This window comes from Artemia sp. Qi Xiang Cuo, chromosome 17, assembly GCF_049724085.1.
Source record: "Artemia sp. Qi Xiang Cuo chromosome 17, ASM4972408v1, whole genome shotgun sequence".
Taxonomy (NCBI): domain Eukaryota; kingdom Metazoa; phylum Arthropoda; class Branchiopoda; order Anostraca; family Artemiidae; genus Artemia; species Artemia sp. Qi Xiang Cuo.
Window position 1 is genome coordinate 46,473,998 of NC_142810.1, and position 17,202 is coordinate 46,491,199.

Here is a 17,202-nt window from a genome sequence, read left to right on the forward strand (position 1 = left end):
TGTTGCTTTCATTAGATGGTTGATTGTCCATATTTAGCTGGTCATCTTGGGTCTCATAAGCTGCTGCATCCGAAGCCGAATCTTCCAAGGGCAGGAAAGGATCGGTAGGAAAATGGATCAGATTGTACTCTGGATGATCTGATGTAAGATCATTACTGACCGAAAGAGGAACTAAATCTGTAAAGAGCTTTCTCCTCTTCTTCAAAGTTGTCTGCCTTTCATCATCAGAAGACCCAAATGTCCCTTCAACGTCCTCCCAGTCAATATCAGACTCATCACTATCACCTCTACTTAAATCTTCTTTTTCGAATTCTTCATCAGCAAAGTGTTTTAACTGTGCCTTAGTTTTAGCTTCTCCATCAGTGGTGTCCCTTGATCGAGAATGTCCAGAAAAATTGGGTGATATGTCTGTTGTTTGATTTATCTGGATGATTTCTGGGGGAACAGGAACTAGCTCCTCGTTGCTCTTCACTGGAAGATGGCAAGTCGGTATTTGAAGTTGATGCCTCATTTGTACTTGCTTGACATGCCAATGTCCTGAAAAATTGGAATTCTAAGAACTTGTTATCAACCTTGATTATCTCAGATGAAAGAGGGGGTTCTAGGGCTATTTTGATACATTTTTTTTTGTTTCTAAGGTAAGCAATATTTAGAGGCCCTCAATTTTTTCTCAATGTTGTAATAGTTGACCAAACTAATCACTGATTATCTCAGATGACAGAGAAGGTTCTAGGGGTTATTTTGATGCATCCCTTGTTTTTTATTTTATTTCAAAGGTAAGTCATGTTTGTAGGCAATACTAAAAAAATGGCTTTAGGTGGTTGGTTGGTAATTTGGTATGACGCTGCTCTCCTGTACTAATTCGACAGCTACATAGCTAGCTGTGTAAACTGGTTGTAGCGGGTCTGTTGTACCTACCTGGTAGTACAGATGGGGTTTTACCAGAGGGTTTAGGCCTACTTGGAGAAAAGGTTCCAAAATAGCATGAAGCAAAATTTTCTTACCTTAAATCTCTTTCCTTTTGTATAACCAACGCTCTCTGTAAATTTAGAAAGCCTCTTGACATTCTATGCCAGTACTCTTTAATAGCTCAGAGTTGCTGGTTGTTCAGCTCTGCTCTGGTAAACAAACAATGATGATTGTGCTGAATCATGACATATACGTACTTTGACCTTTGGTTTCCTTTCTCATTTTAATGTGCCGGCCAAAGGCAAAAGTACGTACCAAGAGTGAAAGTACGTATCTACACAGATACGTACTTTTACCTTTGGATGCGCCCAGAAATTTGTCAGATACGTACTTTATCCATATCCTAGTTCCGTTAATATTTGGACTAGAGCCGTCTTACATATACCATTCGATTCAGCACATTTTTTTTAGTATGGTGGTGGCATTAAGTCGAGAAGTGAAAAATTGTGCATATACGTACTTTTACCTTTGGAGGGCCGAACAGCTAAAGGTGACATTTGAAAAGGTACTTCTGAGAAAATCAAGTAAGCAGCTGTTTTTCATTAATTCTATGGGAGATTAAAGATGTTTGTGAAAAAATAAAATAAATAAAATGAATGTAAAAAAAATTACGGTAAAAGAGAAAAATTTTAATCCGATTCTGGTAACAACAAAAACAAGTCAATTGACTTAATATAACCGACATTTTAAAAAATTTAAGTTTCTAGTTAAACTTAACAGTGAGCATCAAGATCACTCAATTTTGCTATCGCTATAAACCTAAAATATTATATTTTTTTTTTTTTTTTGAAAAACCATGAATTTTGCAGAATTTAACAGGAGCCTCGGTGGGTGGGGGGGGAGTTAAAATAGTGGATCAGTTTACGTGCAAGTTATTATGAATAAATTTTATCTATTCTTACAACCATGAATTGTCTTAAATAATACATTTCGTTGTAGGAGAATCTAACGGTCAAATCTAATTTTATTTTTCCTTTTCAACTTTACGGGAGATTGAAGATAAAGTGTTTTTTTTGTTTACCGCACGAGACAATTTTCTGTTCGACGACACAAACGGGAAGAAATAGGCTCTTAAACAAACAAAAATGAACGAAAATTAGAACGTTTTATACTTTATTGCTAATTGCATGACAAAACTAATCCAAGCATTTTATTTTTAAGAGTTTAGTTTTTAATACAAGTTTAAAATAGGCTGAATAATTTAAGAATAACCTTGTTATCTTGCATGGAATTTGTTCAAACGCAGGCCAGTAAGCGAAAATAGATTTGAAAGGATAGATAAAACGGGAAACAAGAAAGTTATACAAACAATATAAGAGATTACAAAAAAATCATAAAAATCTAGACTTTCCGGGGAGAGGGTGATATTCCCCTTTATAAGCCTTTGTTAATATCGCATCAGTACACCTACCGAGGGGCCGCCAACCTTCAAACTCAGGTACACCACCTGGCGCGTGTCAAGCGTGGGAGAAAGTGTGCCACGCGCGATGGAACTGTGCCAAGCGCCGAAGGGATTATGCCACGCGTGGCAGAACTGTACGAAACACGTGGCACTCCGAGATGTACACCAGATGGCGGATACTGGGCGAACCCTCGGCACCTAACCTAAGCCCATCTGGAAGAGTAAAACTGAGTAGGCGGGGGCGTGTAGTTGCACCAGCAAACTGCTTATTTTGAACTTGACTAACTATTATTATTAATTGATCAAATTCTTTAATTAAAGTACAAAAATAATTCATTTACAAACAATTTAGATTTTTTGCTTCTCTCTAACTTGGTAAATTGCAGGTAATTCTGGCATTTATTTACCTTCAACAGCAACATATATGAATATATAAAAATTATCTCTAAAGCTTAACACAAATATAATAGTATCAAAAAACCAGTTATTATTTTTATGCTGACTAATTTAGCAACAAATGAGTTATAAAATACGATCTGGTTGTCTTAAATCTGCAAAAATTATTTATTAGCAAATAAGCGCGTGGCCCATGGCACTTCATTTTTACAGAGGTGATGCTTATGGGAGATATTTTCGCAACAACAGCCGCGTTGTACCACTGCGTTTACGGTTTATAATTTTACAGTTTTTATATTTGCATATAAGAGCAATATTCTATATGAATAAGGAACCATTTTTTGCGTTCTCCGGACAAACAAAAATTGATATATGCCAAACCCTGCCTTGTCGACTAATGAACGTACATCCGGAATTTGTGACACTGGATTTTTTGTATGCATATAATTAACTTTAATTTAATGTCATATACAAGCACATGTGTGAAGCCAGCCTGTCTAAGTTTACTTTTTAAATTCTTTGAAACTTTACCATCAAAGCAATCGACTATTTTGGTAAAAGCAAGTTTATGTCAAAGTATAATCACCTACGGAACAAGTACTGACAAAACCTATCCTCTCCACACAAAAAAGTGACCCTTTGTATACCTATGCGAACCTGGCAACTAAAAACCGTAGTTACACAATTCATCCCGGTCACTCATCGCCTGAATCACGCTCTAGCATAATTATTGGCCGGAGCAAAGTACTTTGACTCGGAGCGATTAAGTAGTATAACATTTTGCGTCTAGAGGCGCTGAGGTACGCGGGGTCACTTTTGGAGTTTTGTCAGTACTTGTTCCGTAGGTGATTATACTTTGGTTTATGTCTTGTTCAGAACTGAACCCTAAAATATCGTCATTTTTACTACCCACCCACCTCCCTGAAGCCTGGATATAGCCCTAGGCTATATACAAAAGTTAGCTATTTTTCATTATTATTAATTAAACTATGAACCAGTTCCTCATGAGAAATTATTAACCAACAAAACCAGTAAACTCTTGTGCTTATTCTAGGGCTACATATATATAATAGGAGAGGGGGGGGGGGGGGTATGGGAACCAGTTCAACTAGAAACTCTGAAACCCCAATAAAAAGACATTCTTTAATCCAATGAGATAGAAACTTTTTTATCAGAAGCGTTTAGTTCAGAACATAGACTTTTCTGTTACCTCCTCAACTATTTAGTAACAAGAATATTCCCGGAAAATAAGGATCAATGCCTAAAAATGGCAAAGCACTAGTCACAAAGCATGTGAAAGAAAATTCTTGGAAGGGAATTTGACTAAGGTTATTCAAAGTCCGCTTGACAACATTCTCCGTTCTCAAACAAAAAAAAAAGATACAAAACAATTATGGACCTTTATGCCATTGGATTATTATTAGATTAGAATCAAAACTGAGGACGAATCTTCTTTTTTAATTTTCAATATTGGCTGTTTAATGACTTATCACAAATAATGGCTGTTTATCACAATTGGCTATAAATATGTATCACAATTGGCTATAAATAATTATCACAATTGGCTGTTTAATGACTTATCACAAATCCTGGCATAGTCTTTATTCGGGTTATATGTTATTAAAAAAATTAAAAGCAAATTTGTGGGGTTATAAATTTTTAGCGCGAATCAATTCAATTGCATTGATTATTGACGTAAAACTAGAAAAGGCGGGGTTTAATAAGTTACAGAAGTCTCTTGGGCATAAAAATCAAATCGAAAAAGCACTATGGAACGCTGGGTAAGTACTGGTTAATAACCCTTGCCACAGAACGCACCTGAGGCCATAGTGGTTCCAACTCCTTTGAGATTATTCAATGCCACTGTGGCAGCTTCCAAGTTGGGCAATTTTTTTAAGGCCTTCTTCGTCTCCGTTATAACGGCTTTGGGTGTATTTATTTTGATCAGGTTGGACAAATGTGGGTAGAATTTCCCTCTCTGATTAAAAAGAAAAGAAACTAAGCAATGGAAAATAAAAAAGCATAAAAGATAAGAAACAAATACTACGGTGACAAAAGCAGGGTTGCCCAATGGATTGACGCAAATGAATGCTGTATCAAAAGAAGGGACGTCGAAATTACGGACTAAATGGTGGCAAATATTATTATACCATCAGACTTAGAAAGCAAGGACAAAAATTTCGTCCTTTCTTCTGAAAACAGTCATTTTGCATTAATTGCTCCATTTTGACAACTACACAAACATCCTTCCATCTCCAAGTTTCACCACAAGGCTGAAAATTTTTATACTGAAAATTTTTCCATACACATTGACGTTCTTAGACATTAAATGCATCTCACAGACTAAACTATCTTAGATATTCGATGGAGTAGAAGATGAAACTGTTAGCTTTCTTGGCCAGAACCTTTTCTCCCAAACTGACAATTTTGTCGCCAACACCATCTAGTATCCCGGGGAAACAGATTGTTACCTTAGCAAAATGGAGATCTTGTCTCATAAAAAAAAAGACAAAGACTGGGTTTAGACTCCAGAAGCAAAAAATTTTGGTTTATTATAATAAGCCAAACCGGGAGAGGGGAATTTTCATTTGCAATTTTTTCGGAATGCTGTGCATATGCCATCGAAATTAATTACTAATCGGAAATAGTCTACCTAATTTAGCCAAGTCCGACCGAATGGACAACATGTATATTGCTGGCATTTGGACGCCACATGCAGCGTTGCCAACAAAGTACAACTGTACCGTTTTTCGTAAAAGTTTAAAGGTCCTAGTACAACACGGCACATTTGGGCATTTTATGGCATAATGCCAAATTTATGGTATATTTTAGTCTCATTTGCCTGGTTTACTTTTTGAAATTTTCGAAACTCCTCTGGTCACTTCTTAGAATGTCAGCAAAAGAAAAGGGATCCCTGGGCACAAAAGGAAATCTCCACGAACTTCTAAGAAACGTCCCAAATTAGTTTCAGGGATGATTAAAACATGAGAGAACTGGTATTTTTGTCTCTGATAAGGATATGGACATAATCGTACTACAAAGAATCTTTTGTCGTAAAATTTTAGTCGCGAAACCTGCAAAATTTGAATCAAAGTGTTGGCAACACTGGTACCTTGGTAAACTGAGAAAGAGAAAGGGACAAATGAACAAGCCAGGCTACATGGAGACAGTAATCTTCCGCTTGGCATCATCTGAGAACCCTCTTCTATATAAAACTTTTGTGGGAACACACAGTTATGTAGAAAACCCAAGTTATTGGAAGTACCAAGGACAGTGAAAATAAAAATTGATTGTTTGAATTGGTTATGTGGAAATTCACACAACTATACATTTATCTCAAGAAATTAGAAAAAAAAATCGGAAATTAAAATTTTAATGAACAAGATCTTCGTAAACAGTTATGCAATTTTGATAGCAAACAAAAAATAAAAAAATTAAATAAAAGAAATACAACATACAGCTTGAGAAGGTTAGCTTTCCTTCGATGGTCTACTTATCTTTGGAAATAAAAAAAAATGGTTAGTATTTGAGTTTTTACAGACAAAAAGCATTGTCAAATTTAAATAATTCCTTTCGCTTATTTATTTTCACGGTTCACGAAGCAATACTGACCGAAATGAGGTACTAACCTAAAAACTTCATAATTTTGAAACAGACCAAAGAAAATCTCGGAAAATCTCAGCAAACAATTTCATTATTTTAATGTCCTTGGTGCTGATGGCTTACAAGTTCTTTTTTGTCTCTGAACAGTCTGAAAATTATAGCCAATAGTTGTTGGGTCAAGAAAAACCTAATTTGAAAAATGCCCCACCCCCAAAAAAAAACATAATAATATTCAGCCCTTTATAGCCAAAATCGACGAATTGAAGAGCTCGTTCAAATTTGATTCAAGTTCGTTCAAGGCCATGTTATAAGGCCATTAAATAAAATACCAAACAGTCAGATTATAATCTTATTTCCAGGAGAAAACACATTTCGCTACAAAGTAAGCATACGTTGATGACGCTTGAAATTTTAAGGGCTTAGAGAAGAGTAATGCAAAAAAAAAAACCGTTTCTTGGACCAATTATTCGAATTCACTGTTTTGTAATTTTTTGTTTTTTGCATTTCAGTTCCCGGGTAGACTTTAATATTCTTACCTATCTCTGGCCAATGTGATTGCACGGGAGTACGTTTAAAGAAAAATAATCCTTTAGCTTCTTCATTTACCTAAAAAGCCTGTTTTCAAATCTATACCACCAAATATTTTTATGCCATATCAAGTTTAAAATTTGATCCATTTTCACCTTAGACAGGAAACTTGGAGAAGGAGTGTCAATACTGAAAGCATAATCTACAACTAAATAAAAATAATGAGAAAACTGATTTCTGATGCAACTTTAGTTAAAGAAAAACTGTTAATAAACGATACTAAATAGAAAGTTAAAGAATGAACAGAGTAGAATCAGAAATCAATACATACAAACGAGAAAAACTTGGACTTGTCAAAAAATAAAATTATAAATACCCTACCTACCTCATGGGTGAAGAGGGCATTGATATGGCGTTCCCGGGGACCCAGATGACAAAATACCATTTATGACTCTTTTATCTTGGGGGGGGGGTGGGGGTGCGAGAGGTGAGAAGAGGGAAACTGAAAAGGCTGTTTTGACCCTAATTGTAAGAAACAGGTTTTCTCTTTTTGGCACGTTTCAATAATTTCGGTGGCAAGGGGGCATATCCATCCTTCTGGGAAACGTCCGAAAATATTACAGACATAGATTTCCTCTTTAATTGTTAGATTTACGTCCCTTCGAAATGGATCTTAGGGTGCATTCTCGCCAAAGTTCTATTGGAGCCTGCCATGTATTGGCTTTCACTGGCAAGCTTCCAAGAGTTAGGATAAAAATATTGTTTCTGCAAACTAAAATGTTTTGCATTTGATTAACATGCATAAACTTTAAATCTCATATGAGCTTACAGTGTAAACCATTATTTTTGTCTAAATAATTCTAAAAATGTATTACATGTATACTAAAAGGTACTAATTCATTATATCTCCTCAGTACATCTTTGTGTGTTACCTACCAGACAAATGAAAGGACGAGTTAGAATAGAGGGTTTTCACAATAAGACTTTTTTTTATGTTGTTAATAAAAATGCAAAAAAAAAGTATTCAAAAATTTAGGTGAGAATCTTTTCGATTTTCTTTTAGTTGAAAATTAATCCCCCCCCCAACTTGTACCCACATAAATGTAATAAAAAAAATTGTAATTTAACCCAGCCTTTTACAAACATGCCAAATTCAATTGGTCTGAATGGACAAGAACAATCCCGCTGATGCTCTCGGAAGATTGTTGACCACAAATTGGTTGAGCAGGACAAACTATTGAACACGGGTTTGCAGAATAAAAAACTCAATTGGCATTGAAGATAATGTTTAGGAAGAAAAATAAACACGCTTTTTTTGGCGAAACCAGATAAGGTCTGCCAAAACTTTGTCAAAATACATTACACTATAAAACTTCCTTTATTCATCATCTCAGGGGGGGGATGATTAGTAATACTTTACTCCTTTAGATTTAGCATCCTTAGGTGGCATAACCAGACTCAGCTGACGAGGTCATTCGGCCCTCCTAGCGAATTTTCTACTATCAAGCACCAATTTAAGCCAATCAGAATTTTTCCACCAATCAAAAAATTCTATTAAAAATTTGATTTGTTCAAATATCGCTAGCTAAATTCCAGTATTCGTAAAACCTCATTGTGAATAGGACCTAAGTATATCTTATTTTGTGTCACGGTTAGGGTATCAAGTCAAGATATTCTTTCAAGATATTCTTCAGAAGACGGGGGCAGGTGAGGGGATTTCTAATTGTATTTTGGGGGGATAGGGCGCAAACCATTTTTTTTATTCTCCCAAATCAGTATGCAAAATGGGCAATGGCGAAGCGAGGGGGCAAGAGGGACAGCTGTCGTTTTCTTTTACTTATATTGTGGTAGTGATAGGGGGGGGGGAGGAGGTTGGAATCTGACATTGTCCCCGGGCACAGAAAACCGTAGCTACAACTCTGAATGTTTTTATGCCTGTCTTTCGACATGCTGTTCGGCTAGTTCCGGATAAATGTATTACGCCAATAGCACAAATAACTGATATTTGTTTCCTTAAATCTAAAAGATTTGTGTCAATGGTATCATTTTGGGGTCTCAAAACACGTTATCTTATCCAATCCAGAACACATCTTGACAACAAAATGTGGCCTTAATTGTTAAATTTACTAGTAGTCTACAAGCTTTTATTTCAATTCACAATTTCGCCGTTCACGGGAAATCTAAGCTGTGTAATAAAATAAATTAAAATATTGATTTATCAGGAATTATATCTGATATGAACACAGGAAGAATGTAGGAGGGGAGGGAGCGAGAAAATATACCAAATTTTTAAGGAAAGAAATATTAACAAGTCCAAGTTATTCTTTAAAAATAAAAGGGGAGGTCTACTTCCCGTAACACGTCTAACTACTACCCCCTACGAACCTGAAGCGAATCCTGGACCAACCCCTTTGAGGGTACACAGACTCTGAAGAGCTGGGGTTAATTCTTTCTTGTTGATGATACGTTTCAGAGCTTGTTGAGTTGTTAATTTGACTAAACGAGGCGTATTCATTTGCACAAGTTGCAGTAATCTTGGCTGAAATTTTCCTCGCTAACGAGGTTAAATAGTAATTATTATCAATAAAACTATTTGAAATTGAAATTACACTTGACTAAAAACTTCCACACTATCAATACAAAAATAATTATAGCGCAATTATGTAATAATTATATATATAAATAATTATTCTGCATATATAACAATTATATATATAATAATTATAATGCAATTTTTTTGCCCCCATCTCGGGCCTCTTCTTTACGCACCCTTTTTTTCAGATTTTTGTTCACGATCTTGTGCACATAGTTTTAACGTTCGAACGAAACCAGATCAAAAATCAGGGTTGCCACCTGTAGCACGAAAGTGCTATTTTAGCATTATCACCGTCAATTTTTTGTCTGTAACATGTGAAATTGCTGTGTAGCACGCAAATTTGGGTATTTGTAGCACTTTAGTCACTTACCGTGGTGGTAACCCTGTCAAAAATATTCATGATTACACCAAATTTCGTCAGAGTAATTGAGCTAAGTGAACGAAAAATGAAATGAAATTCATTTCTATAAGAATGAATAATAAGAATTGAAGTATTATAAGAACAAACTAGAACCAAAAATATATTTGGGTTGGGTAAATATGATAAATTTTGCTTCTACTCACAATCCTGGCCTTTCATCAGCCACGAGAGTTTTTTTTATAAAATGATACATAATCCTGATTTATTCGGAGTTCAATTTATTGTGAACATAGAAAGAAAATTACAAAAAAATGTAAAGCCCCCTCCCCCCGAAAAAATCCTTTTGTAATCCACCGCGAAAAAAATCGGCGCTGTATATAATCTTGATTTATTCGGAATTTGATCTATTGTGAAAGAAGGAAGAAAATCATAAAAATTTGTTTTCATTTATTATGTAAAAGTCAGTGGAGGCAAGGAGGAAAGAAAAAAAAAATTAAGGGAAAAAAAACAAGTCCAAGTTACTCATTAAAGATAAAAAGGGAGGTTCACTTCCCATAACACGTCTAACTACTACCCCCTACGAACCTGAAGCGAATCCTGGACCAATCCCTTTGAGGGTACATAGACTCTGAAGAGCTGGGGTTAATTCTTTCTTGTTGATGATACGTTTCAGAGCTTGTTGAGTTGTTATTTTGACTAATCGAGGTGTATTCATTTGCACAAGTTGTAGTAATCTCGGCCGAAATTTGCCTCGCTAATGAGGTTAAACAGTAATTATTACCAATATAACAGTTTTAAAAAGAAATAACACTTGACTAATAACTTTCCACACTATCTAAATATTTGCAGTGCTTATATCGTGGCTTTGGTACTCCTGTACTAAACGGACTCTTTTATATAGTGCTAGTTTGGTTAATACTAATGAATAAAGTAGGATGATTATATAATAGTTTATAAACAAATTTGGGCTCTATATTTGCAAATTTGGGGGGTGGGGGTCAAGAATACATATATTATTACGAAACCTAACCTAACCTAGGTACCTTTCGCCCCCCCCCCTAAACCCCAAACAACAAGTTTAAATATCGTATGAGCAATGAAAACCACGCTATACATTGCATTACCCTATAGCGGTGTCTTGAATTAACCCGTCAAAAACAGGTTTTTCGTGACTGGTTTCCATTGCAGTATATAAGAGTCCGTTTAGCACAGGAGTACCGGGGTTTTTTTCGTTGTCATTTTTGGCCTCTTCTTTACGCGTCATTGTTACCAAACTCCTATTCACTATTCACCATCTTGCGCATATATGCTTAAACAAAACAAATTTAAATACCCATGATCTGACCGGATTTCATCAGAGTGAACGAAACGTGAAACTGCATCACAAAAAAAAAATGCAGTGGCAAGACCTACTAGAGAAGCTGATCGCGTGTTATCAACCAACTAGAACCAAAATACATCGGCACTGAGTGGATGGCAGTTTACTAAATTGGAATTCGTCAAAAAAATTTATGCAGAAAATAATCATAAATGAAGTACTACCGCTAACATACCCTGCACATTTGATATGAAATGACCAACCAGCAGCAGCAATAAAAAAAACCTAATTTCAAATTTCTGAGTATTTTCTTTAGCTTCAAAATTTAATTTTTTTAGGTGGCTCTCGAGCAGGTGCATCCCCAGGAATGGCGACCTAATGTCTGTTCAAATGTAAAAGGTAAAGAATTTGGCATTAGATTTTACAACCCCTAATGGCTGTGCTGATCTGTTTCATGCTCTTCAGCCAGGATGTCCAATAGGGGTGGGGGCCACCCATTCTGTACTTTCGCACACTCAGCCTGTTTACCTTCCTCAGATTTCTCCGGGTACCCAATTAGAGACGGGTCGACTCTGGTTGAGCTTACAGTCACGCCACTGATTCATGTTCGAACCAAATAACCAGCGGCACCAGGGAGGTGCCCCCCCTGTCAGCCTGTTTCAGTGTTTCTTTCTACCCCCCCCCCCCATCCCGCCAAAGGTACCGTCGTACATGCCTCTTCGAGTCAGGCCCGTCATTCAGAGGAGGGTATTTCCCTCCTGATTTTAAAGATGTTTTCTATTTTGAATTCTTCATCATAATATAATTCTTGGGTCACTTTTTCTGTCTAATAGATTAGTGAAAAAGCGGGTGAACACTGTACCCATACCAAGATTGGCAACTGTCTCCGGGGTCTGGAAAACAAAATTACACCCTAAGTTTGGCTTTTAAAATAAAAAAATAAAAAAAAACTAGACATTCCATATGATTCACCTATTGTTTCTTTTTAATCAAAGTTGTCTAACCCCCCCCCCCAATAAAAGGTTCTTGTACATTTATTTGATCGATCAAGTACACTCCCTAAATCTAAAAAAAAAGAGAATCGATTTCCTGATATATCCTTTAGTGCTTTTTGTATTACCATCCCACTACCATTCCAATTGTGAGCTATCTAGTATTCAATTGTGAGTGAAAGCGACTAGAATGCAGTTAAACTGGAAGCGACTCTGAAAACTCAATAAATGTAATTTTTTGAATGTAATGAGGTAAAAAAAAATTTTTACTATAGTATTTATTTCAATAATAGAGGAGAAACTGAATGAGATTAATGCCCAAAGATTAGAAACTGTAATGTCCATTGCCAGTTTTACTACACTCAAGCCCCCCCCCTAATGCCTGAATATAGCCCTATGCCAAAGTTTGTTGATTGTGTTGTTGGGCAAGAGCGGATCCAGGATTTTTGTTCGGGGGGGGGGGCGGGGTTAATAATTTTCGACTCGGTTTTCGACTAATTTTTACTAAGGTTTTACTAATTTTCGACTCCGTCAAATTTTTTTTTTTTTTGGGGGGGGGTTCAAACCGGGTAGCCCCCCCTGGATACGGCCTTGTTGTTGGGCATTATTTTTTGCATTTGATTCCACAACAGTGCACTTCATCCTCTTTTATGAACAAAATTCAATAAAATTCTTATTTCATTAAAACAAATTTCCATAGTAAAATTAAAGAATCGCTTCCAGTTTAATTTTGGCTAGACTCCCTCCACTCCCCGGTGCCTGAATATGACCCTAGTCTAAATATGAAAGTGAACCGAATTGATGGTTAGTATTATTTTTTGTACTTACTTCTCATCAGTAGCTGGATAATTATGCCAGTTAAAAAAAAAATCAGCAAGCTCTTGTATTCCCTAGGGCTAGATCCATGCATTAGGGGGAATGATTGGTATATATTAAATGTGGAAGCAACTCATAAAATACAATTAACATAAATTTCTTGAATGTAAGGAAGTACGAATTTTATTGATTGTACTTCAGTTGAAATGATCCAAGATCAGTCTGCGAAAAAAAATCGGTCATCTGTCATCCTTTCTTCTCACTCCTGCGGCAGACTGATAGGGTCTCGAAACATGGAGAACAAGAACTTGTCAAACTCTTCAAGAAAGGAGAAGAAAATGAATGCGGCAACTTCAGAGCCATCAATCTTTTCTCGATCCCGAACAAGCTCTTCTCGACTATAATACTTCAAAGGCTGAAACTACACTTGACGCCGACTTGCGATAGGAACAAAATGGATTTCGGCCAAAATGGTTCTGTCTCGACTTTATCTTCATTCTACGCATGATGCTGGGGGATGGAAGAAAAAACGGTCATATATAAACCTCGTGAACTTCAAGAAACGGTCTGACTCAGTAAATTGACAAACCCTGTGGAGAGTCCTGCGGTTCTACAGCATTCCTGAAAAGCTAGTCCGTCAAGTTATTGCGGTGTACATTAGAACCTCTAACGACAATATACACTACTTCAAAGTAATAACTGGCGTCAAGTCTGTGACCATTCGCTTTTTTCTCTTCGTCCCAGTTATAGATCACATCTTCAGACAAATAATACTACTACTACTAACAGCTCACCGCAGCACCAAGCCGCTTGAGGCCGGCATAGCTACGCACGCTCCTCCTCCATCCAATGATTTAGACAAATAAATAGATATTAAATCCCAATTTTAGGAAGGGTTCCAGTTTAGGCGAATTCCGAACAGGAATCCAAATTTTCTGTTTTCAGGAAAGCAATTTTCATACTTCATTCTAGCGACAATCTGACAACCCTGCCTTAAAACAAAAATTTAATGAATAGTACTATCTAAAAGAACTCTAGTCCAATTCAACAGCCCCATTCCGGAAAACTCCAATTAGTCCCCTTTCCCACCAGCGGTATTTGTACTTCAAAATAAAAAAAAGAAGAGCAGAGCTCTCAGAAAATCATGAGGGCGGACATTAAGTTGTCCCTCTTTTGATAAGTCGTCTTTGTTCAATTTAACTTTACATAAAGTTTGCTTGCTATTAAGTTGTGTAACTTCACATGATGTCAATGGAGGTTGAAATATTAAGAAACCCCAACACCAGAGCGCAATGAAAGCAGGGTATGATGGAGACGACTAAGCTTTAATATTCCCCCGAATAGGAAATAATCACCGTTATTGAGAAAAATATCCTTATTAAATATGGGCAATTATTAATGACAGTGAAAATAACAATTAGTTGCGCCGTCAAATTAAAAGGTAATAACTGACACAAGGAAAAAAGTTATTGTTAGGTTTTGAAAGCTACCAAAACCTGTTAAAAATTTCTTTTTTTTAACAAATCTTGACAAAAAATATTGGATTCGTTAAAAGAAATTAGTTATAAACGGGGAGGTTCTGGAGAAACTAAAACTCCTGGGCTTCTCAAAATACAATTTGTTATTTCCTAATTAATTTATCAAAACATTTTCTATAATTTCGCTTCAAAATCCCATGCGCTAGTTGATTCAAAGAACTTCGTCTGGTATCTTTCAAAATGCGTGTTCTATTTCAAAAATAAACTTAAACTTTTAAAAGTTTTAAGTTGAAAATAAAATAGATTATTACTGTACCAGGGATGTGGCTCAGGAAACAAATTGGAGACCTGAAATTTTACCCTGGGTAGTAAAACTGCCCGTATTTCCATGGCAAAAACTGCTTTGATTGCATTGGCTTATTTTTATTATTTAAACCACTGCCATTTCGTAATCCAATCACATATTATCCCTTAACCGCGTGTCAGAAAGGGAAACGGAACCAAATCCCCGGCCCCGTTTACCCGTTGTTACAACGTCAAATTTTGAGCAAGTAAAAAGAACGCGAAAGCTGATTGGCTCTTTTGAATGAATTTTTAAGCCAGTAAAATGAGCAAAGTGTTTTTCAAAAAAAAATCAGCAAGTAAACTGTTTTCTGTTGTTAGTTCAGTGTTCGTTTTGGTTTATGTTCATTCTATGTTTCTTTTTTTCATTCATAGTAATTGTATCTATTTTTATGTTTGATATTGTATATAAGTAAATTTCTAGATGCTTTCAGTTTTAATTTCGCTCCTCACTACCATGGAGAAACTTTTACTATTGATATTTGTCAACAGTAATTGTTGACACTTCTGTATGCGTACGTGTACAGAAGTGGGAGGGTAGATCCCTCCCACTTTTTGGGACGGGAGTTTGGGTAGGGATGATTTGGTATTACTAAACAGGATTCGACCTAATGATCTAAACTATCGTATCATTTCTTTTTTCTTCTGGTCGTTTCCATCCCTCCCCTGAATGGAATATTAGCATAATTTTTAATACAAGTCACCGGTATTGGGGATAGTACGTGATTTGAAAAACTAGTCCTAATGTCGTATGTTCGGGTTAACCCCCCTCAAACAATTCAAATAGCTCAATTGCTTAACTTGCGTCCGAGGCAGGCCGGCCAATTAAAGGGGCAATCACCCTCCCCCCTCCCCCTGCTAGAATTTGAAAATTTTCTTTTTAGGTATTTTCACTGAAAATATGCTTTTTGGTATTTTCGTTGATAAAACTGACGAAGACAAAATTGCTTCCCTAAATTTTGAAAAATACACTTGGCTGTTTTCCGTCCCCCTAAATTTCCGTAAATTGACGGTCCAATTCCGAAGCTTACCGAGCTCCTGACCAGAGATGCAGAGAGCCTAGACACAAATTCGCAGGGGTCCTTGTAGAAACTGTTCTCAACCACTGAAATGTCCAGTATTAAGCAGAAGCTTCTTTTAGTCTCCTCAGTGTGTAAATTCGGTCTATCATCTAGTTAAATAGAGCTACCTCGTTTCTTTCCGTGGAACTTTCTCTTAATGTTTCCCATCGTCCGACCAACAAGACTGTCAAGAAGGCACACGGCTCAGTCAAATTATGTTAAGACTGACATGCCGAGAACAGAGTACTTGAAGAACGGGTTCGTTTGACGTTGTACTTCGACACGCCAAAGAGCCTTTGGGGTAATAGTAAAATGTAATATTGTATGGGTATTCATGATGAATAGATCTTATCTTCCTGGGCACATTTTCCCTAAAAGTTTCTTTGCTGACTCCTTCTGAAGAAACTCAACAGGCATTTAACCACCGAATTATCTAAGAGTTGACATGCCGAGAACAGAGAATTGAGGAATAGCTTCGTTTGACGTTGCATTTTGATTTGGAACGATCTTCCGTTAGGGATATATTCCCTGACATTTTCTCTGCTGACTCCTTCAAAAGAATACTCAGCATACATTTAACCACCGAATTATCTTAGAGTTGACATGCAGAAAACAGAGAACTTGAGGAATAGCTTCGTTCGATGTTGCATTTGTCTAGGAACGATCTTCTGGGGGACATTTCCCCTAAAAGTTTCACTGCTGACTCCTTCAAAAGAAGACTCAACAGTCACTTAACCACCGAATTATCTTAAGGTTAACATGCCGAGAACAGAGAACTTGAGGAACAGCCTCGTTCGGCGTTGCACTTCAATTTTGGACAATCATCCAGGGGACATTTTCCCACAAAGTTTATCTGCTGACTGTTTCAAAAGAAGACTCAAAAGTCATTTAACCACCGAATTATCTTAAGGTTGACCTGCCGAGAACAGAGGACTTGAAGAACAGCCCGGTTCGGCGTTGCACATCGATTTAGAATAATCCTCCTGCAGCCATTTTCCCTAAAAAAAATTTGCTGCTGGCTCCTTAAAATGAAGATTCAAGTGTCAGTTAATCATCTCGCGATGGAGCGATGTAAGGACTAGTGGTAGGGCATACCAGATACCTAAAAGTACGTGGAACCTGAATAAATAAAGGGACCTCCTTGACATCAGTAGATCCAATTTTATTTTGTTGCTTTCCAAACGCTTTCAAAAATATTTGGATAGGTCCTAGCCTAGCCGCCAAAGTACTCCGTACGCAAAAGGTCATATCCTTCCTTAATGTTTCCACCCTTAGATGGTGGAGATATCCACTGATGGGGAGGTAAGTGTGTCTCTATGTATATAAAAAAAAACTGGCAA

The 17,202-nt window shown here is 36.6% G+C and overlaps 1 protein-coding gene across 3 annotated transcripts in view; it reads right to left on the bottom strand.

Moving 5' to 3' along the window:
- Positions 1 to 17,202, bottom strand: part of Amun (protein amun) — a 78,540-nt gene that overhangs the window by 47,831 nt on the left and 13,507 nt on the right. Inside the window, exon 3 of one of the 3 annotated variants that reach the window (XM_089103521.1) lies at positions 4,586 to 4,745. In XM_089103521.1, coding sequence (XP_088959647.1) covers positions 4,586 to 4,745 — 160 coding nt within the window. Of the gene's footprint in view, positions 1 to 4,585; positions 4,746 to 9,283; positions 9,453 to 10,440; positions 10,610 to 17,202 lie in introns of all 3 variants that reach the window. The other 2 variants (XM_089103519.1, XM_089103520.1) reach the window with 2 other exon arrangements.